The 23,053-nt window shown below is 36.0% G+C and overlaps 3 protein-coding genes across 8 annotated transcripts in view; 2 read left to right on the top strand and 1 right to left on the bottom strand.

Annotated features, from left to right (window-relative positions):
• The window catches only part of LOC100678982 (sterile alpha and TIR motif-containing protein 1), a 275,936-nt gene extending 261,703 nt beyond the window's left edge, over window positions 1-14,233 (top strand). For all 6 annotated transcript variants that reach the window (XM_032601496.1, XM_031924052.2, XM_031924055.2 and 3 more), the window contains 3 exons: window positions 460-2,496; window positions 2,567-2,733; window positions 13,906-14,233. In XM_032601496.1, the coding sequence (XP_032457387.1) occupies window positions 460-2,496; window positions 2,567-2,733; window positions 13,906-14,095 (2,394 nt within the window). In that variant the 3' untranslated portion in view covers window positions 14,096-14,233. The remainder of the gene's footprint in view (window positions 1-459; window positions 2,497-2,566; window positions 2,734-13,905) is intronic.
• LOC107981889 overlaps window positions 1-23,053 on the top strand; it is a 1,212,633-nt gene that overhangs the window by 303,489 nt on the left and 886,091 nt on the right. The gene's annotated exons all lie outside the window — the stretch shown is intronic.
• Window positions 14,136-23,053, bottom strand: part of LOC100679390 (pleckstrin homology domain-containing family J member 1) — a 152,474-nt gene continuing 143,556 nt past the window's right edge. Inside the window, exon 4 of the transcript XR_004226762.2 lies at window positions 14,136-14,493. The gene's annotated coding sequence lies outside the window, so the exon portion shown is untranslated. The remainder of the gene's footprint in view (window positions 14,494-23,053) is intronic.

Here is a 23,053-nt window from a genome sequence, read left to right as displayed (position 1 = left end):
ATATTATTATCCATACGTTGTATACGTAGCAAATAATTTTAATTAATATTTTTCACACTGTACTTGTTGCTAACAACATTTAATATTTTTTAACACGGCAACCACGCGCTTGTTAGAATAATATAGAAAAGCAAAATTTTTAATTTTTTTCTTAAATAATAATTAAATAATGAAGTTACATCAAAAATAACGCTTTTTGTAAAAGTGTGCACAAAACTTTTGGCCTGCTAGGATAACTTTTTTGCCTATCGATAAAAAAAGTCTTTTTAGTCTTGATTAATAAATACCAAAAACACGAAAATTGTTCGTATATTACTAAAAAAAGTATTTTGAAAAATTTGCGACTTTATTTATACAATTCTCATTAATCGTTTCCCAAGTCAAAACTTTTTGTTCATAAAAAAATTGCAATTATTTTTTTAACTGTTTCTATATCCAAGAATAATTTTATTTTTTCAGATAGCTACTGCCGCTCAACAACAGAGACAAACAATCACTGCTGCTAGTTTATTTAATCGTGAGAAACATGTAACAACAAGCTCACAGTCAAGTATTACTATTGCTTCAAAGTCCTTGGGCGTTACATCCTCCTCTAGAGCATCTGTTATGCATACGAAAAATCCATTGAGTCAATTAATAGGTGGTAGCAAAATGATATCTGGAAGGCCTGTTGATGATGACTTGCTTATTATTTCACTAGATGATTTAGATCTATTATCATGTGAATCTAAAACGCAAGACGTTGAATTAGCTATTTCAAAATACTCCGAATTTCTAAATAATTTAGTGGAACATTTAGCAAACACTGAAGGAAAATTAGCATCCAATATTGACAGAGCACCATTATTACTTGATCGAGTTAATGAAATAATTAGAAAGGCTTGGTCTGTTCCAACTCATGGACATGAACTAGGTTATAGCTTATGTAATACGTTACGTCTAAGAGGAGGTCTTGATCTTTTAATGTCAAATTGTATAGCAAATGATGACCGATTGCAATTTTCATCAGCTCGCTTGTTAGAGCAATGTTTGACTACCGAAAATCGAGCATACGTAGTAAATAATGGATTAGAAAAAGTTGTAAATGTTGCTTGTGTATGCACAAAAAATACCAATTCTGTGGAGCATGCACGCATTGGAACCGGAATTCTTGAGCATCTTTTCAAACATAGTGAGACAACGTGCAGTGACGTTATTCGATTAGGTGGCCTTGATGCTGTTCTTTTCGAATGTAGAAAAAATGATGTAGAAACTCTTCGACATTGTGCTGGTGCTCTAGCAAATCTTTCACTCTATGGTGGTGCAGACAATCAAGAAGCAATGATCAAAAGAAAAGTTCCTATGTGGCTTTTTCCGTTAGCTTTCCATAATGATGATAACATCAAGTATTATGCTTGCTTAGCAATTGCTGTACTTGTAGCTAATAAAGAAATAGAGGCGGCTGTTCTTAAATCTGGAACTTTAGATCTCGTTGAACCTTTCGTTACTTCACACAATCCGTATGAATTTGCAAAATCAAATTTAGCGCATGCACATGGTCAGAGTAAAAACTGGTTAGAAAGATTAGTTCCAGTACTGAGCTCCAAACGAGAAGAAGCCAGAAATCTAGCAGCATTTCATTTTTGTATGGAAGCTGGTATTAAAAAGCAACAAGGCAATACAGAAATATTCAGGATGATTGGAGCAATCGAACCATTAAAAAAAGTGGCCAGTTGTCCTAATGCTATTGCTTCAAAATTTGCAGCTCAAGCTTTGAGACTTATTGGTGAAGAAATTCCTCATAAACTAAGTCAACAAGTGCCATTATGGTCGTCTGAAGATGTACGGGAATGGGTGAAGCAAATCGGTTTTGCTGAATATGCTAATAATTTTGTAGAAAGTAGAGTTGACGGTGATCTTTTGCTTCAAATAACAGAGGAAAATCTTAAGGAAGATATTGGTCTTACAAATGGTATAAGAAGACGAAGATTTACTAGAGAATTGCAGAATTTAAAAAAAATGGCTGATTATAGCAGTAGGGATACTGGGAATCTTAATAATTTTCTTCAGCAAGTTGGACAAGAGTTTTCTATCTATACGTATAGCATGCTTAATGCTGGTGTTGATAAAGATTCCATAAAGAATTTAACCGAAGATCAGTTACTTGCTGAATGTGGAATAACTAATAGCATTCATAGATTAAGAATTTTAGATGCTATAAAAAATATCCAATACAATCAATTTAATCCATGTGAAAATGAATCACCAGATAAGTCCCTCGATGTTTTTGTAAGTTATAGACGGTCAAATGGCTCACAATTAGCGAGTTTATTAAAAGTTCATTTACAATTGCGAGGATTCTCAGTCTTTATTGACGTAGAAAGACTTGAAGCTGGAAAATTTGACAATAATCTTTTACAAAGTATCAGACAAGCTAGGCATTTTTTATTGGTACTTACACCTAAAGCTCTAGAAAGATGTATAGAAGATACAGAATGCAAAGATTGGGTGCACAGGGTAGGTACTTAGTATATATGCTAAAAAGCAATTTTTTGTGGGATTCAAAGTAAAAATGAAATGTTTTCAGGAGGTTGTTGCGGCATTACAATCACAGTGCAATATTATTCCTATAATAGATAATTTTCAATGGCCAGAACCAGAGGAACTTCCCGAAGATATGAGAGCTGTGTGCCATTTCAATGGCGTTCGATGGATTCATGATTATCAAGATGCATGTGTAGATAAATTAGAGAGGTATTTATCACATCACTTAATTTAAGAAAGAGTTTAGCGAAATGAGATATTAATAATTTTGCTTCCAGGAAATTTAGTTAAGAATGGATCACTGTTTTCAACATTAAAACAGTCAATCTTACCTAAATATTTAGCCCATTTTATGATTAGAGGGCTCATTCGCAGATGTATCCTTATTAAATGCTCTTAGCTTTCTTGCTTACAAAGAAAGCTACCGGGACCCGGGAAATGGATTTCCTTAATACTTTCAGAGGTGTTTTTCGGTACTCTAAGATTAGAGAAAACACTTATAATTTAAGCTCATAGGCCTTAATCGCGAGTTGTAGCCAATTCTAATCAAAATTGACAAGGTAATTTAAGTCAACTTAAACAAATGTGACTTTAAAGGCAAACTTCCTATACAATCCAATATAGTATGAAGAAGCGAAAATTTCCTATTAATTAATGTGATTTCAGTAATCAAAATATTGAGAATTTTATTGCCTTTCCGACCCGAAAAAGGTATATGAAATAACGTTTAAAATTAAATAAAATCTTTATGGAAGATTCTGACCCAGAAAAAGGTGCGAAAACTTCGTTGGGAATTGAGTAAAATCTTCATCAAATATTCCATTTAATTTTGAACGACTTTTTCATACATCCTTTCTAGTGTCGAAAAGTTGATAACATTTTCATTACTTTGATTTTTTAAATCAAATTAATCAATAGAAAATTTTCTGTACTTTAAACTATATTGAATTATAAAGGAATTTTGCCTTAAAAGTGAAACTTGTTTGGATTGACTCAACTTGTTCGGATTATGTAACGACGAAATGAAAGATTTGAATTTCGTGCTGTAGCGCGGCGAGTGCTTACGCGTGCCATGGGGGGTCTCTCGTTATCGTGCGGGATCGGCCCGCGTGCACGAGCCTGTCAGTTCTGACAGCTCCCCCGAGGAACCGGTCAAATCAGCTTATTAGGGTCTCATTTTTTCTTGGCTTCTGTATCTCGAGCGTATTAGGTCTTCACGTACATCCTTTTCAGCCTCAATAATTTGTAGCGTGCGTCGCGTTGTGTGTGCGAGTTGAGCGAGTAGCATGCAGCGTGTGCGTGTTTTTAGAGTGTTAGGATGTCGGCCACGTGCGAGCTTCCTCAACGTACTGATTTCCACTCGGCGATCGCCATCTACGCGGCAGGGCTGTAAAGGTCTGTAAATGGTAATAATCTAGCAAACTAAATAAAACTGAAGATAACAAAAGATTTTTGTTGTCTGTGTCTCAATTCCGACATTTTTCTGTTATCATCTGCAGTTCATAACTTTTTTCTTCAGTTGTTTTCATTTTTCTTTTTCACTAGAGATGTAAGATATCATTATCATTTAATATAAAAGTAAATGTCGTATTATGTATTGCATTTTAGTACAGAATATAAATGTTATAATTGTTATAATCCTTCAATTTACATTATATTATAAATGTAAATAAAAAAAACCGCTGCCAATTCTTTGGCACGTAGTTTCCTTCAAAATTATGTATTGCTCTAATATAAGAATTGTTTATATTTTATATATAATTGTTTAAAGTTTTTGTACTTTTTGACATTCGTCACGATAACGCGCGCCAATTGTCAAAAAGAAAAAAACAGAAGGACTCCAGATCTGCTTCATGAAAGGTCTTGGAATTAAAGTAGTCTATATAGTTATAATAACCTTCGATAATCATGATTTTTTAAGAAAAGTTCAACATTTTGTTTTCGAGTTATAATAGTTAGGATATTTTGCGGAACGCGTCTAAAACCACTAGAAATAGAAAAATCGCTATGAAAAAAGCCCACATGCATAACTGAAAATCTTGTTTTCCACGAATCGGCAAAAAAAAACTGAAAATACGAGCCTAGGTATAAATTAAAATCCATTAGATAGAAATTGAGATCTAAGCGATGCAGTTTTCAGTTACATAGAGTATACAGTGTGAAAAAACAAAATTTTGAAGCCTAATAATATCTTTTAAACTAACTAGTTTTATAAACAGCCCAAACAAAGAGCTCAAGGTACTATATAATGCTAACTAAATCTAAAATTTGAACTTGATTATTGCCTTTTTACTCCAGTTATCGCGTCACTAGAAAAACGAGATTTTTCAGTTTTTTATATTTTTCTCAGGATCTGCATCATGAAACGATCTTAAATTAAAGTGGCGTATAATCCTAATAACCTTCAATAATCATGTCTTCTTTTTAAAAGGTTCGACATTTATTTTTCGAGTTAAAACGATTTCAAAAAAATTGCGCTTCATAATATATAACAAAAGAACGACGAATGATAGTATAAATTTTCTGCAGTAAAAAGATAGGTAATTTTATTCTCTTTAAAGTACATATCAATTCACTTTTATTATCTTTTCCAATAACTTTATTAGAAAAAACTGAATTCTCAAAACTAAAAAATCACCATAGAAAAAAAACGCGTTCACTAAATGTAAAAACAAACGATTTTTCCACTACGTACTAGTAAAAACAAAGAAAATGAGACTTGGTGGGTTAAAATCCACTAAGTAGAAGCTGAGATACAGGCGTATACGAACGAACGAACACACATACACATACATCCGTACGGACATTTTCTAAAAACGCCATTTTTTGACTAAAACTACATCAAAACACACTTGCTACATGTTTTTACACGATCTCCAAAAATTACGATTACAAAGCTTCCTTAAGAAGGAAGCACAAATGTTTAATTAATATTATTTTATCGTCAGATTTTGTCAATATCATTAATATTGTCATCAAATAATTACAAAGAGTTTGAAAACATTTTTTAATATTCAAAATGTATTTCTATTTTATTCTACAATTTTAAAACCGGTCTTGTGTATTAGTAGCTATAATTACTTTTATAGAATGTTGGCTGTATTGAATATATTCATTTATACTCGACGGTAATTAGTTGAGAGAGAGAGAGAGAGAGAGAGAGAGAGAGAGAGAGAGAGAGAGAGAGAGAGAGAGAGAGAGAGAGAGAGAGCAGCGACGCCGCGCGCTAGGGTGGGTGCACTGCAACATCAATCAAGAAAAAAACAACATTCGCCGCGCGCGCACGGCTGAGCCGTTAGCGCAAGCGATAGAGAGGCGCCGCCAGGATTGGGAAGGCTTGCCTGTTTCACTCCGTTTCAGGTGCGACCTAATTGCGCGTGAGACCTGCACTCGAATTTATGCTACGTGCGCGCGATAAAAAGGCGCTACACGCTGACGAGTGACAATCACCATCCAGAAGGACGGAAACGGGGCTTATGGGCCAGCTCCTGCAAGGAAAAAGAAAAAGCGGCCATATTGAGATCATTTGTGATCTATTGCTTAATGCAAACACATCGGCACCGCTTCAAAAATCGTAGAGACAAATTCGAGAGTTCGCTACGAGAGAAAACTGTTCGTGCATAGAGTTTGCGTGCGTGCGAGAATAGCTGCTAGTGAATACACAAATATTTTGCTGATTTTACGTTGTACGTTGGTGTGAGAGACTCCGGCTTGACACGTGCGAGAAAGAGGCTTGCGAAGAGACGAGTCTGACTCTAGGATTTCCCGGGCGATAGCCGCCTAGAGCAATCAGCACTGCTAGGAGGAAAACCCGGTGGATGGCTTGTTTGTCGACGTCTCTCGACATCAAGACAAATAGTAAGATTACGACGAGTGATTTCGGGAATTCTGCTTCGTAGCAGTGGTGTGTGCAATTGTGAGTGGCGCGGATTGCGAATGCTCGTCGTAAATCACGAGTCAGTGAAAATGAAAAAAAAATCTTTTTTGTAGAATCGTGACAGCGGAGTTGATTTTCGCAAGTTTTTGGTGTCAGTTACGTCGCATCGGATATCACCTCGTAGTGATGCGTAGCGTCGGCGTTCTTGACGTCGGTTGCGGATTTGCGTGTGCGAGTGCTTGCGTCGAGCACGTTTATTCTTGTTTGTTGTAAAATTAGGTTAAATGAATATTTGTGATTATTTGAGATTTTTGGACTTAATAAAATTTAATGTCGCACTAGTGTTTATGAAATGCGACGCATTTGTACTTGACGTATGAGACCAAAAAATTGTGTCAAATACCCTTTCGTGATTTAACGAAATTCCTTTTGTTTTTGTAAAACGTAAAATTATTTTGAATAGTTTTCTTAGAGATCCGATCAAATTAAGTTTTATTCAAATGTGTTTATTCATTGAAGAGCGAGTTCCAAAAATTCTGTGCTAGTCAATCGTCTAATAATAGCGCGCTTCGTCGTACGAATTTATAGTAGCGCGATATCGACAATTTATTTGTAATAATAATTTTTGATCCGAGACCTAGAGTAGCGAGAGACCATAGCGAAATTCAGTCGTGCTTTTAATCCGAATCATCGCCGTTGCGACCTAAAATTGTTGAATTGCGTCATTGTAATCAAATCTTGATACGAGTGTATATTTATTTTGCCGCTCAGGTAAATTAAGGTATTGATTGAAAATACCGGTGAATGTTAAGAGTAGGTGAGCACGGAATAATCCAGATTTAGTTTTCCCCTTACCTCGGGTTTTCCATGTTACAAAGTAATGATTGTTTCATGTAATTTGAGGAAAACCTTGCCAGTAGTACTATTTTTCTTTTTATGGCCATTTTTTTATTTTCAAAAAACATTATTCTGCGTTTCTTTCAATCATCCCATCGTAACAAACAATTAAGCTATAATGCATTTGAAAGAGAATAAAATAACTTTTTCTCATTTGCTCCTCGCGCTCGACTGCTCTGTTCAGCACGTAAAATAAAAAAGGTGATTTGTTTTTAAATGTATATCTCTGAAACTAAACATAATAACCTTACGAAAAAAATTATGTTGATGATCATGTGTCAAACTATATTCCATTAAAATTTCAAGTGATTTGACTACTTATTTTTTCAGTAATAAATCGAAAACTGAAAAAAATGAGTTTGTTTTGTGCCTCGATTACGGACATAAAAAGACCTTATTGCACTTGAGATTTTGGGCGAAGTTAGATATTTGATGTGTTTTGGCTGAGTTTATTGCGCAACTTTTAAACCCCTATGGTTCTTAAGTTATCAAGGTTTGAATTCTTTTTTTTTTTTATTTTTTTTATTCCTTATATCTCTAAAACAATGTAGTCAAATGCTTCAAAATTTTATTTGGCGATTAACCATATAAAAAGCTATTTGCTGTTGAAATTGTAGAAGATTTCGTTGATCGGTCCTCAAGTAAAGAGCTGAAATGTAAAAACTGATTTTTCTCACTCACTCTTTGGGATATAGATTATTTAAATTAAACCATACCTTCAAGCGCGGTATTGCTGGTATTTAAGAAAAATTCATTCGTAAACATTTAAAAAGCATAAATAAACTCTATATACAAACAATATTTCATTTATAAATTGAGTTAAACCTATAAATTTAGTTGGAGGAAGCTACGTGCCAATAAATTGGCAGCGGTTTTTTAAATTTTGTTGCAAGTTTTACTCTCTGTGCGGTATGTCCGGTGCGGTGCAAATAAAAACAGTAAAAGAAAAACGAATAAAGCTTTTTTACATAATAGCGAAAATTACTTACTGCCCTTACGCTATAGCGCTTAATAAAATTTACTACCATTTTTCAGATTGATAATTAGATGCGAGTGAAGGTCCGTCAATACGGCTTAGCTTATTATTGCGCTATTTTATGTATGCGCTTCACTTTTCGCTCACGGTACCTCAGAGTTTTTAGTTCTATGTATGATACATATAACTATATTTATATATGTGTCAGTACACGTTTCAATCATTTGTACACATTTTTCAAAGAGAGGGCAAAACAGCTTTTTTCGTAACACAAGCACGATTTTTACGTTTTTCTGACCTATTAAGCGGGACTAAAGTAACTTTTTTCGGGCCAGTGGGCAACAACAAATTTTTGCAGGCGTATGCGGCATATGCGGGCAAAAAAAAATTAAAAACGCCCACTAAAATATTTTGAAAAAATGGTCAATGATTTACATTAAATATACGTATATGTGTGTGTGTGTATATGAGTAGTAGGGGATGTGTGGCTACGGCGCTACCGAATACTGACAGTCGGAAACCGGTAAAACTGTCTAACCGACGTCTGATGCGGGCAGCCTGCATTCGCATTTCTTGTCAATCTGAGTTGTACGGCGCCAGCTTGCATCCATTGTTAGTATGTAGGATATATTTTCTACTTTCTAATGTGAAACATCTGATGACGCGATACGGGCGTCAAAGCAATCTCGGATGACGCGACGCATGACAATCCCCCTCCCTGCCCGTGCTAAATAAAGCCACCGCATACAGTGCCGAGCTCTCCACGCATAACTATATCTATACTCTCTTCTCTCCGCAGTCCGGCGCGGGTTATACGATTGCAGAAACATTTCACTTGTGATGTGAAATATTTTTAAAATATTTTTAAAATGTTTCTTGGGAGGGATCAGAATATATAATTTCACGCTACGGAAATCCTGCTCAGTTGCAATTGCTTGCTGGTCCTGTCACAGTGCGGAAGAGAAAATAAGGTGTCGGGGGAAGAAAAAAACGCAAGTTAAAGAGTATTGGTGATGGTGGTGTAAAAGAGGGAAGTGCAATAAAAAAGACAAAGAGACGGAAGCACAATAAGAAGAAAACAACTCGAAATAAAAAGTCTTGTTTTAGAAGAAGAAAAATAAGCGGAACGACAAGAGATATTTTTAATAGTTGAACATTTTATTCTTACACACCCATTCGTGCGAATATTTGACATAATTACCTTTATTTTAATGGTTTTAGACCTTCTATATACCTCTATAATACCTACGTATAGTAGGGAGTCCATGATTCAGCCATAATTCACTGACCGTAAGATTCCAAAGGAACGAATCGTCTAAATGAGCTCAAACTCCGGTATATTGTTTGAAAGTATATTAGTTATGGTAGGAATGAGGAGATCTGGTTTAAATTTCATAGAAAAAAAAGTTACATGATCATTATGTTAAAATTAATCAAAAATTGATTAAAAAATCAGTAAAATGCTTTAAAACTTTTTCTATGGAATTTTAACCAAATCCCCTTATTCATACGATAACTGATGTACTTTCAAACAATATCCCGGAGTTTGAGCTCATTTAGACGATTCGTTCCTTTGGAATCTTACGGTCAGTGAATTATGGACTCCGTACTATACGTAGGTATTATAGAGGTATATAGAAGGTCTAAAAGCATCAAAATAAAGGTAATTATGTCTAAGAATAGTAAAAAATTTGGTTTATTTATATAAGTATTTATACATTCTTAATGAAAAATTTCGATTTTAATTTTAAAGGTGGTGTGCCCCCTTAAAGTCGAAGCTGCTATTATTTGACATTCTACCGACTTAAACAACAATCGAAGATTGGAAATGGCGATTGCATTATCAGGTGTTTACGAAGCTGTAGTTCTAAGATGTCGTTAGTGTAAACCGTGGAGATAATCATACTTTGTCTCTCTCACACGTGACTGTTCCCACTACCACCATCACCACCCCCACCACCAGGGTACCCGACATTTTACCAAAATACATTTCACCAAAGTAATACATTACACTATTAGGGGCGAAAGTTAGCTTTTTTCAAGCGAGGATGATTATTGAGCACGAGTGTTCCACCATCATCCGGGTCTGAAAAAGCCGATTCGCCACTTGTTGTTATAGTACCGATTTGTTTAATCCGATAACCCAAGTAAAGATAGTGGGTGAGCCATTAATTTTCGTTTAGGCTCTTCAGTCGTCTTACCCACCATGTATATGTAGTTTATCAGGTTAAGTGGTTAGAGTTACCTATATTAAGGTATTAAGGTATTGTTTGTAAAATCAAAAAAATTAATCAGTTAAAAATCTGAATACGGTTTTTTTAAGCTGATTATTGACGTAGGTTGCTTTACAAACACTAATCTGAAAGTTGTGGCAAAATGTCACATTGACAAAGTGTCGCATTGGCGAAATGTCGCATTGGTGAAGTGTCTTTAGGCGAAATTTCTTTTGGTGAAATGTCTTTAGGTGATACGCCCGGTCACCTCGCCACTATATCCTCCCACCTTCAGACTTCGAGCTAAGTGTCAGAGTTAGTCGTTTGAAGGTGGTGCTCGTGAGAGGGTCGCATAACAGCGTACTAAGAGAAAAACAAACTCCGTCCAGTTCAACTCCTGAGTAATCTGTAGTCATCGCACAAATCGTACACAACGGAGATCATTTTTGGTCTAGAATAAACGTGATATAGAATTGCTTTTACCCTCTATGGGTGATTGCAATTTACAAAGTTTTAACTACTTTTTCAAGTATCTTTGCGACCACAGTAGCAGCAGCAGTAGCAGCAGTGATTTTATTACGAGTCAATAAATTTGCTTCGACAGTGCTATCGAAATTCTGGATACCAGACATTCCAAGACATTTTGAATGGTGAGAAAACGGCATCATTTAACTATTATTCTTAAAAAAGCTAAGTTTCTTTGATTGTATGAGTATATTGTGAAATGCATTAATGTGCGCTTAGAATATCTTAAGTTTATAGCAGGAAGTGCAAGTTGTGTTTCTAGAGAAACTGTAGAATACATTAGGAGTGTTAATCCAGACAGTATACGAGTAAGACAACTTGGAATTTATAAGACAATTCTTGTTAAAGTAATTATCAATTTCATTGATGATAAATGGTTCGATAAATTTACAACAACTGCACAGATGCGTGCGATGACAATGAAAGATCGGATTTCGTTTAACCGTCATAATATAAATCAACTGCAAGGGTTAAACCTGCTTGGTGATGAGGTGCAAAATGGTGTTTTTGTGCCATTTGTTGACACAGTAATTAGTCTTGGTGTTGTGATGGATTTGAAATTAACGTGGAAACCGCAGGTGGATGCAGTTAGCCGAAAGATTAACAAAGCCCTTTATGGACTCAGGTCTTTTCGAGCCTGTACCACTGAGATGTTACGTAAACAGCTAGCGGCGGCTCTTGCTGTTTCTCACTTAGATTACTGCTCTGTTGTGTAGCTTAATGTGTCCGGGGAGCTCCAGACACGACTGCAGCAATTGCAAACTGCATGTGTAAGATATATATGTGGTGCTAGGGGGAGAGAGCACATTACTCCCTATAGGAAGAAAATAAGCTAGTTAGATACTAGTGGAAATAAGGACGTACTTTACGATGGTGTTAGTTTATAAAGCTTATTGTATGGGTCAGCCACCGTAGCTTGCAGTCTTCTTTAAGAAAAAACAGCACACAACTTCCAGTAGGGTGTCCAGGGATATCTTGGTCCAGGATCTCGAACCGACGTGGGTCTAAACATGTTTGCTGTGTACGGAGCGCACCTGTAGAAGCTCAACATATAATGATACAAGACTAGCATACCCAGTGTTATTTATAGAGATGTTTTCAAAGTATCTGCTTTGAATGACGTGGTAGAATAAGCAATGTGTACAGTGAAAGAAACGATGTATTATAAATACTTGTATTTTGATCTAATCAAATGAAAATTATTGTATTTTCTTGTATACTATATTTTTGATACATTTTACTAACTTGTGTCTCATCATTTCGATAGAATTGTCGATTTATTGAATTTAATATTTTTTGTTTTCTTATTATTTTTTGCTATTATCCTTTCTGTAAATATTGTCTTCTTCTTCGAAAGAAAAAAGTCACTAATTTACATGACAATTTGTATAATTATCGTTTATATGAAAAAATAATCTATTATTACAAAATATAAAATACTTATCTTGTGTTTATTGGTATACTTTTTTTACTCATTTCCACAGTAGATAATTGTCTTTGAAAATATCAAGTCATTTACATACATCATTCCTACAAACATTCAATAAAAATAAATGAAATGGTAAGAGGTAAGGGGGAGAGGAAAGAGACGTCATTTTTCGCATGGCGCCAGACATACATCTCTTGCCATTTCCGGTTGGGTGGTGGAGGTATTTTTCGTCTTGTCCATAGCGAGGGGTATACTACTGAGAGCATATCAACTGAATTTGGAATGTATAGCATAGTCGTAAAAGGCTTAAAGCGCCGAAGCAAACATAGGGGGCGAAACTGTGTTAGGAAAAGGGGAAAAGTGAAGGTGATGTATAAGGACTTAAAGTTGGGTGAAAGATAGCCATAATAATATATTTCAAGTGGCAAAAGCACAATCGGGAGTATGTCAGTTTACATCAGAGTCTTGTAGTTAAGAGTATAACGGGGTTATTTATTCCCGTGTATGATGGGAGATCCATCCATCGACGGTGTAGCGAGAGGACATTATAGCAGCTTGTTGCAGGCCTTTTGCAGGCTGTACAAAGCCTGACCCATAGCGCAGTTTGTTTCACGTGCTCGTCCGCGAACACGTGAGCTCGCGGAGGCATCGTGGGTTTTATGCGACGCAGCTTATTCGCGAGAAACAAATAGCGATCAAAAAGGTACTTACAGTCGCACTTGTGCAGACTCGCAAAGGATGCCTCGTCGCCTCGACTAGAAGGGCACAAAGGGGTGACCGCGGCCTATGCTGGGCAACGAGAAAGATGCCTCGTGGCCTTGAGTGTGTGGCCGGGTGCCGTAGGAAGACAAGCTGCGATCGGTTGCACTGCTCGTTGCCGATACGATGAGCGGACTTGTTAAAGGAGTTATTTCACCCAGCGATACACCAGGGATACGCCTCTGAAGCAGCAACAATCCTCCAGGATATGCACGCACGCGGTGGACAAAGCTAAGCGAATTTTGAATGCGACTATTCGACTCGGTGGTAGAAAGATAATTGTCGCGGCAGCGCAAAATGCGATAGCATGGGGAGCGCGGGCTTTCTCCCACCCTCTCTTACTCTCTCACTTGGCGATACACGAACACACGCCCGTCTCTCTCTCTCTCTCTCTCACTCATTTACCTTGCAGCTGGAAAAAAAATATATATATACTTAGATGTAGTGTGGGAGAGAGGAAAATAACGAGTGCACGAGAGTCAACTCGTTATAAGACAATAAGCATATAATACATCTATGTTTAAACCTACAGATGATGATATGTGCGCAGTACACTTTTTTCGCTTACGCTTGTTTTACTGCATGAAATATTTTGGTATAGGATCATGAATATAATATTTACTTTTTATTATAACAGATTCAAATAATCATTTTTGCAACTATATTATAGAATAAAATTTACGTGATTTTCTTTTATTGTTTTTAGGTTTATGCGAGGAGAAATTCCAGTTCGATGTGATACAACTAGTAGTATTTCTCGAAGTACAGGATCTAAAGATCTTATAACACCTGGAACTCCAGTCGGAAATAGTATTCGTCAACCACCAAACTATCAAAGAATGCATAGTAATGAAAGTCGCAATAGTGACAAAGATTCTAACAATGGAAAAGATTGACTTCCCATCTCCTTTTCTAAAAATTAATTAAAACCATCAATTTTTTCTTTTGTTTACAATTCTTTTTTACTTTTATTATCTTATTGTCACTCCGAAAACAATATTATAATAAAAATATTAGAAAATTTTTGTACTTAACTTAATATGTTTCAATCAATTACATTGCATTATATTATATTATACATTCCGGTTCTCCGATTCTCCAGTTTTCCAGTCTTCTGAGAGTCACGCTTACTATACTTCTTAATCCAATTTGAATTAGAATTACCTCTTTTGTAATACTTATCTCATTTGCTTTTTTTTCAGTGCGTTAACTTGTGTCGCAACGTCGACTTAATGGTAACAGTTTACATCGATTTAGCAGATCACCAAATAAAACAGCGTCTTTCCACTGAAACCTATAAGTATATATTTAACGATTACATTTTAAACAATAATTACAGTATAAGAAAAGAAGTGAACAAAATTTTAATGTTTTTAATATATGTAGCGTATTATTATTAGCTAAAAATGAAGATAACCATAAATTAATGCTAAAAATGATAAAAATTCATATTCAAAGCCTATAGTAAAGATAATAAATTGCTTGGATCATTCATAAAAACCATAGAAGTAGCAACATCAAAATAAAGAAAGTCACCGTCGAAGAAAATTATTCCACAATGTCCATTAATGACTAAAAATTCAAAAAATTATAACATAAATCATATACTCGATTATAATTTTCCAAAGTCAGTGGACAATTAAGTTAATTTTTGTGGGGGCCGGTGACGACGTCTAGGTGGTGCGCTCCGTGGTTTTTGGTATCTAGGTAAATAAATCATATGAGGACGGCGTCTAGGTACACAAGGTGGCCGATGACGAGGTCTAGGTGGAGCGCTCCGTGGTCTTTGGTATCCAGGTGTAGAAATAATTCGAGGGTGGTGTATATAAAAAAAAACAGTAATTTCATGTTAGTGATAAATATGTAACAAAAAGCTGTAGTCGAAAATTGCTAAAGATGCTTAGATGTTATTTTTACAACGTCAAATATAAAATACTCAAAAAAATTTACAAAAAAAGATTGAAAGCTCTAAAAAAATTAACTTTAAAAAAAGCAAAAGGTTAGACGAGTTTGATATATTCCGTAACGAAATTACGATAGAAAAGAACTGAAATCAATCAAACAAAGTCAAGTTTATTATATTTAATCGTAATGAAGCGGAAGCAACAACTCTCAAGATAATTACTACATAACTTGCCATGCCCAACTGCCATTGAGAGTTATTCTTCGCTTCATTACGATTAAATATAATAAACTTGACTTCGTATGATTGATTTCAGTTCTTTTCTATCGTAATTTCGTTACGGAATATATCAAACTCGCCTAACCTTTTACCTTTTTTAAAGTTAATTTTTTTAGAGATTATCATTACATGAAAATTTTAGATTACAGAATAAAAATCATGAATTTGAAAATTGGTTTCTCAATGTAGGAGAAAATAAAAATGCAACAAAATTTTAATTACAAAATAATGTTAGAAGAATTCTATGAAAATTTATTTGTAATAATGATTTGATTATAGAAATTTTCGGACAGAAATTTCTAAATTCGTTGATACCGAATGGATTACCACCACATAATTTAACATTAAAAAGAGTTACGATAGTAAGTTGTTTAAGAAATTTGGATATCTATGGTGGCTTTTATAATGGAAAAAGAATGATCATTAAGGATATAGAAAAAACTTATATTAGTTGGACAAATCATTACTGGTGAATATTCTGGTAAAATCGTCTTATTACCATGACTTGATATAAGACCATCGTTAGATGAGATTAAGTTTTGCTATGACTATAAACAGATCTGAATGTCAATCTTTTGACAAAGTTGGAATATATTTGCGCACTACAGTATTCAGTCAAGGTCAATTATATGTTGCTTTGTCAAGAAACATCGAGAAATAGCTCAAAGTTATTTTTAAGTAAGGAGTCTATTTGCGACCAAGATGAGGATTCATTAAAAGATAAAAAGAAACGAAAAAATTGAATACTAATACAAAAATATATACCAAAAACATAGTATTTTCGGAAATCTCGTTAAATTAATTTAATTTTTAACATAATAAATTATATTCGATTCATTCATACTCTGTTATACATTTATTACAATAAATATCAAAATATAATTATAATCAATGTTTAAAATATTAAAATAATAAACACTATTAACTGGTCCAGTTATCGTCAATATTTACAAATATTTCGATAAAAGATAATAAAAAAATATTAAATAAATTTTTATATATACTGGTCATTTTTTGACTTAGTCATTGCATCATTAGTTCTAAGTATACACATAGATTGCTTAATTATAAATAATAATTGTTTTGCTAAGTTTTCGCATTATCAAATTTTAATATATTCATGTTAGGTGGAAACTTGAAGAGTTTCCCCTTTTATGTGAGTCTGCCTATCTGACACGTTCTACAGGTGTCCAGGGTGGAATCTGGTCAGGATCCGTATGCCTGCCTGCAAGTGTCTTTTCTTTCCTTTTGGTAGTTGTCCAAATTAATACTTATGAATCTTACCTTGCGATTTTTCTCTTCGAACGATTGAATAGAAACTTTCCTTCCTAGACCTTCCTTTATTTTGTTATCTTGGGATTTTTAGGAATGAGTGACTTTGGATAATGTATATATATATTTAACAAACTATATATCTGTATTTCCCCTTTATGAAACTGTTTACAATGCTTACAGAAAATTCTCGTTTGAAATCTGAATAATAAATTCTGTTATCTCTGAATAATTAATTTGAATCTGTGAATTGGAAACTAATTAAAACAAATCTAAATGTTTGAATGAAATTCTGAGTGTAACTTCGAAACTCTATTGGTCCGCCGGCTTCTGTGCCCGATCACGGAGTGCGAGAGCAGCGTGGTTCGAGAGCGCTCGGAAGAGGTTCCGGACCTCCCACGCCATCGCCAGCTTACTTCCTCTTAGCCGCGTTACAGTGTCGACGCTTGTTGCACTCATTAGACCTTACGGGGCCTGGCAACTAGTTGCGCGCAGAAAATGATACGTAGCTCCGCACGTGCGCCTCTAGCCGTTGGCGGGGAAGTTGTTTAGGTTACCGAGATTCTTAGCCACTTGATACTTTTGTGGCCTTGAGTCTCGCTGTACCTTTATACGTGTAGAACTTTCTCGACTCTACATTTGAAATTATTATTTCAAATGCAAATCGGGAAAGTTGTCACGTGACATCCTCCCCCCCCCCCCTCGAGAACGTTTCTCGTCCCCGAGGAACAACTGACGCCATTAATTTTGGGTACGTGGTCCTGTATGTGGAAAAGAAGAAAAAAAAACTTGTGTTCGATGTGGTTGAGTGAAAGAGAAAAAGAAATTTTGTCAGAATGATTCGATTTATTCGGAGGGGCAAAGGGCTTTAATTTGCTTTTTGTTGTTATTGCAATTTTTTTTTTTTTTTTTTTTTTTTTTTTTATTATTCTGGTCTCCAGTCAATTGTGCTGTTTCTCTTCTCCTTTTAAATAATGTCGTTAATGTCTTGTGAGTTATGGCTCAGCACATGATCTATGTGTGTTTTATCATGTGTTGATGCTTTCGCTCATGGTTCTTTAATACGTCTAGCTTATGATTGTTTTACTTGACTTTAGGTCCCCCTATTTTTGGTACCATTTTACAATAAAACAGTGGAAAATGTTATAAAGAAAAGAAAGGAAAGAAAAAAAAATGTTATTGTGATAATCGCATGTAACTATGGATGCTCATTCTGTCTTCTTCTTCCTCGTTGATTTGTCCGTCATTTTCATGTAGCCATAGTATTCGTTCTGGACCACTGATTGGATTAATATTTTGGTCCATTATTGTTCCTATTGGGTTTGTTTCGTCATGTCCTTGTGGTAGTTCCTCTAGGTCTATTTCCTCCACTATGATTACATCAGGTGATGTCGACTGGTCCCTGCTTATTTGTTCGTCTTCTGTGGTCATGTTTTCTTCTTTTGGGTTCCCTTGGACCCTTATGCAATGTTGTTTGTGAGCTTCCATGTGTTGGTATTGTATGTATTTGCCACACTCTTTGTGATGTTTTAGTGTTTCTCCATTTTGTATTTTACATACGAACTCATGGTCTTCTTTGTTTCTATAATCGCTCATTCTGCCGCATACACTGTGTTTTTTTCTGTACTGTGTCTCGTTCTTCTTGACGTGCCGTGGCGATGCCCGTTTTTGTTTGAATCTTTCACTGCAATGGTATATTGCTTTCTTGGCATCCCCCTTGTCGAAGTACTGCACGAAGGCTAGGTACTTCCTGAGTGGTCTGTTATGTTCCTGCTTTTTGTGCAGGACGAAAGTTATGCGGTCCAGAGGACCAAATACAGCAAATATCTTTCCGAAGGTTTCAGAGTTCATGCCCAAAGGTACCTGGGCACAGAATCTTAGCCCTGCCGTGTCATCCAGTGGTCCTGTTATTATTTCTGGCATCGGTATTGGTTTTTCGCTTGGCGATTTCTGTGTTTGTGCTGGTAATGATGTTGTTAATGACGTTGCGAATAGCGGTGGTCGAACTGCTGGTGATAACAGTGGTAATATCGGAAGGACCAGTGGTATGTTTATTGCTGCTCCTGGTGTTGTTTGTGTAGGAATATCTGGTATTGGTTGTTCTATAGTTTTTTTTTTATTATTGCTGTTGCATACTCCACTGCTTTCTTGTTATGCAGAGGGATCTGGTATCTCACTTCTAGTTTGGTGTGGCCTTGTTGGTCCGTATAAACTTTCTCTATTTCACATGGTCCAAATTGTTTTAAGTTTGCTTGTATGTCGTCTGGGTTTCCCCTTATACTTGTTGACATAGTTTTTTCGTTGATTTTGCTGACCCTTATTACCTCTCCTGGTTCTTCTATGATGGCTGGTGGTCCTTGTTCTTGTTCAATGACAAAATTTGTGTCATTGTGGTCCGAGTAATAATCTAGGGCTGTTGCACCTAGGCCCTGTCTGTATTCATTTGGTACGGCTTTGTCTGGGTCCGTTCTACCTTGTAGATCTTTGCCTAAGCCTTTGCCTTCTACGTATCCCATCTTCTCCATTATGCTCTGTGACTTGGGTTTGGTGTATGTTTTGATTGCCTTGTGTTTATTTTTTTCGTTTGCATATTCCACATCTGCTATATATAAGTATTGTGTTGCTGTCGGTGTAATGGAAACGATGCATGGTCCATGTGTCATAAAGTTTTTCATGGCGCTGTCTTCTTAGCCTTTGAACTTAATGTGGACCTTGGTGCCTCCCATGTCCGTGATGTCCAAGACGTCTACTTTGTTTTGATCCACTTTCCTATAACAAAAGGAAAATTAAAGACAAAAGGTATGATTGTATGGTATGATGTAGCATATTTGGTCATGGAATTTATTTATTTTTAGGGGTTCCTAGTTTTCGTCCATTTATTATTATGGGGTTTGATAATGTTGATTTCTTTTTATTATTATTTGGTTTTAGTTGGTTGTTTGTGGAAATTTGGTTATAGGGATTGGGTGGTGTGGGTTAAACTTTGTTGTTTGAATGTAGCAATTTGTGTTTATGAAAGATATCAGTCCTGCGGAAACGCTCGTCATCATTCATCTTTTATTCGTGTGTGTGTGTGTGTGTATGTGTGTGGATTATAGGTTGACTTATGAGAAAGAAAATAAATTCAAGAGACGTAGCAGAACAGGTCCACTAACAGCAAGAGAAAATGGACCTTATTCACCTATTTCCTTGATTGCTCTATTTAGCGAGCGGGAGGTTTAGTTTGTGGATTTGACCTGCAGGCTACTGTTGTCCATGGCTTATTAAGAGACAACAATATTTCATGTCTGAATGTGTGAGTTGAATAAAGGAAAAGAAAAATTCTACGTCCACGTATGTGGTGACAGAACATTTTATGTTTCAGTGGGTTATGTGAGTTATGTTTCAACTTGATTTAAAGGATATTGTTGCATGTGATTCAACGCTATGCAGGAGTGGACTACGTCCAAGTATGTGGAGATAAAACATTTTGTGTTTACGTGAGTCGTGTGAGTTAGTTTTCAACTTTTTAAACCTTTGTTGATAGAATTAACGGGGACATTTCAGTTAATATAGTCATTTGTGACTCACATATTGTCATCATTAATGTTCCCCTTTCTATTTCTGTGTTTGTCTAATGCTTGTATTGTGTTTGTGTGTTTTTGTATATGCGGTTAGTTTGTTAATTAGGTTCATGATAGGAGGAGAAATATTTTTGGTTGCAATGGGGTTTTTACTTTATTTTATTCTTTAGAGTTTTTATCTACATCCATCTTTTCTAAAACATTTTTAGGGGTATTTTTATTTTCAACGCGAGTTACAAAGTACGAATTAGTTGGGTCCAGCTCAAAAATTAAACGTTTTTCTTGATTTATGGTGGTGTCCCCTTTCGTTTCGATTTCTATGGTATTGTTTGGTGTTGGTATCTTTGGTAACTCTGGTAGTTCTGGTAGTTCTGGCTTGACGATGTTGCTTAATGTTGGTACTTCTTGCTGAATTACTTCCGCCTTTGCTTTCTTTCTGATTTTTGTTAGCATGGGGACATTTTGAGGTGTTGCTGTTCCGGCTAAGGAAGCTGCCATAGGGTTCTGGCAATTGGTCCATTTGGCTTGTTTCTTACAAATTTGGTCATGTAATTCATACAGGCTCACATCGATATTTCTCTTGTAGTACGGGTGGAATTTTGCGTCTATTCCATGTTCGTTCTGGCTCTTCTTTCTGAGTTCGGCAAATGTAGCTTTGTATGTCGGGTCATTATTTTTTCTAGCTTTGCTAGGCGTCTCACGTATACGGTTATTTCTATTAGATGTTTTAGTCCATCGTCTTCTTTTAACATTTTGTTTACTGTTTTGGTTAAGCTTGCTTCGAATCCTTGGAGCACTTTCTAGTGGTTTTTGGTTATATTATATAGTTCTTCAAATTGCGCTGAGACTATGTGCGCATTTTGGTCCATTATGTGCACGATTTTCGTTTAGTCCTGAAATAACGTGTCTATGTTCTTGTTGGTGTTATCTACGTCGTCAGTGGTGACTAGACCGAATAAACTCTTGCTTATTAAGCCTATTATTCCTACGGGTGCTATTCTTTTCACTCGAATACTTCTGGGATTTCTCACTGTTGGATACGATTGGTGTGTCATTGTTTTAATGGTTTCGTTTATGCTTTTGCACCTCTTTCAAGGTTTGGTCCTTCAACTGTATGAGATCTAGTCCTAATGCATGTTTGCATTTGGTCTCTTCGATTCGCGTCAAACAGCTATTGTAGACGGCCTTGTATGATTCCAATGGTGCATGTGTCTGCATGAATTCATCCACGTCGATGTAGATTTGAATCTTCCAGTTTGCTCTCTTTGTCCTCATGACGTCCACTCTCTCGAAGTAGATGCCGGGGTTCGGGTTCAATGGGTCCATTTGATATGGGGATTGACTTCGGGCCATTGTTATTATATTAAAAATTATGATCAAAAATTTATTTAATTTATTCATCCTGCAAATTTAGATGTGAGTTAGTGGGGGTTCATAAAATGTAGTTATATAAATATATATATATATATATATATATATATATATATATATATATATATATATATATATTATTTACAATTTATTTACACTTATTGCGATTAATTAATCAGAATTGGTATCAGAGTCGTCCTCTACATGTTTTAATTTATCAATGTGTTTTCGAATTCTTTTGCTATTAGGATATTCTAAAATTACGTTTTTCCTGCCAACGAATTCAATGATTTTCAAGGGTTTGTTTCTGTATGCATCAAATTTACTGACTCGGGGTTCATTAATTAACCTAGCATATCCACCCACTTTGCCCTTAAACGCTCTAACCTTTTTGTCATACCTCGCTTTTGTTTTGACTTTGTTAACTATTTGGGTTTCGCTTGCTAAAAGTTTCATCTCCTCTAACTGTAATGGAATCCTCGATTCCATTACGCGTCTACGACACCAATTTAAGTAGGTCACACAATTTTTCTACGCACGAAACAAGAAACACACATACGTGAGACACTCGCGAGCATCGTCATCGCAGCAGCCGCAAGAAGCAGTATTACCCACCACAACGTATTCCTACAAAAATAGGATTAGAGGCGTAGCGACAAACCGCGCTCTAGGCGAAGATAATGCGAAAGAATGGCTAACGCCAAGAAAAAAATGACGGCGACGAAATAAAAAGATGTCACTGAACGAGTCGCGATATTCCTCACGAAAAGCGACGAAAATCAAAATACCTATGCGACGAGCAAGCATCGGTCGAGCACGCTCTCCCGAAAACGAATCGGGAAAAGCTACACATGGCAGTACGCAGGCGACGAAAAGCAGCAGGAGAGCTGTCACAAGACGCTTTTCCTAAAAACTCAAGGTAATAAAAATTTTACGAGGTCACGCAAAGTCAAGAGAAAAGTTGTGAGAATATTAGGCACTCCTAATATGGAAAATCGAGGGTACAGAATTTCCAGTATATAAAGGCCGGGAGCAAAAGGGTGTACATGGTCAGTTTCCTTGAACTCGTCATACTAAACGAATCGCTGCTAGTCGCCAGATCCAGTCGATATCAGTTATACTATTCAAATCAGTATCGAATCAGTTAGTCGCAAGCCAGAACAGCGCGGACGAACTTTGTCGCCACAATAAAACTAGTGCGCACTAAACCAATTAAAAAGTGCGGATACGTTAAAGAGTTCGAGAAAGAATAGCTTATACAAAAACTAAGTGATCGTGTCAAAAATAAGACAAACGCCACTTTCACCGTCCTCTCTCATCACGGAAAGAGAGCCGACACATCGGAGCACCTATCTGTGAACACCTGCTTCAAAGAGGGACAAGCTAGGAGGACCGAGACGCACACCAGCCTGACCGCACTGAACCACCGACGCCAGGCTCCAGAGCGCCAAGGACCCACAACTGCA

The sequence above is a fragment of the Nasonia vitripennis genome, assembly GCF_009193385.2.
Source record: "Nasonia vitripennis strain AsymCx chromosome 2 unlocalized genomic scaffold, Nvit_psr_1.1 chr2_random0004, whole genome shotgun sequence".
In the NCBI taxonomy this organism is placed as follows: domain Eukaryota; kingdom Metazoa; phylum Arthropoda; class Insecta; order Hymenoptera; family Pteromalidae; genus Nasonia; species Nasonia vitripennis.
The sequence above is the reverse complement of the archived record's forward strand: the minus strand, read 5'-3'. Positions and strand labels throughout refer to the sequence as shown.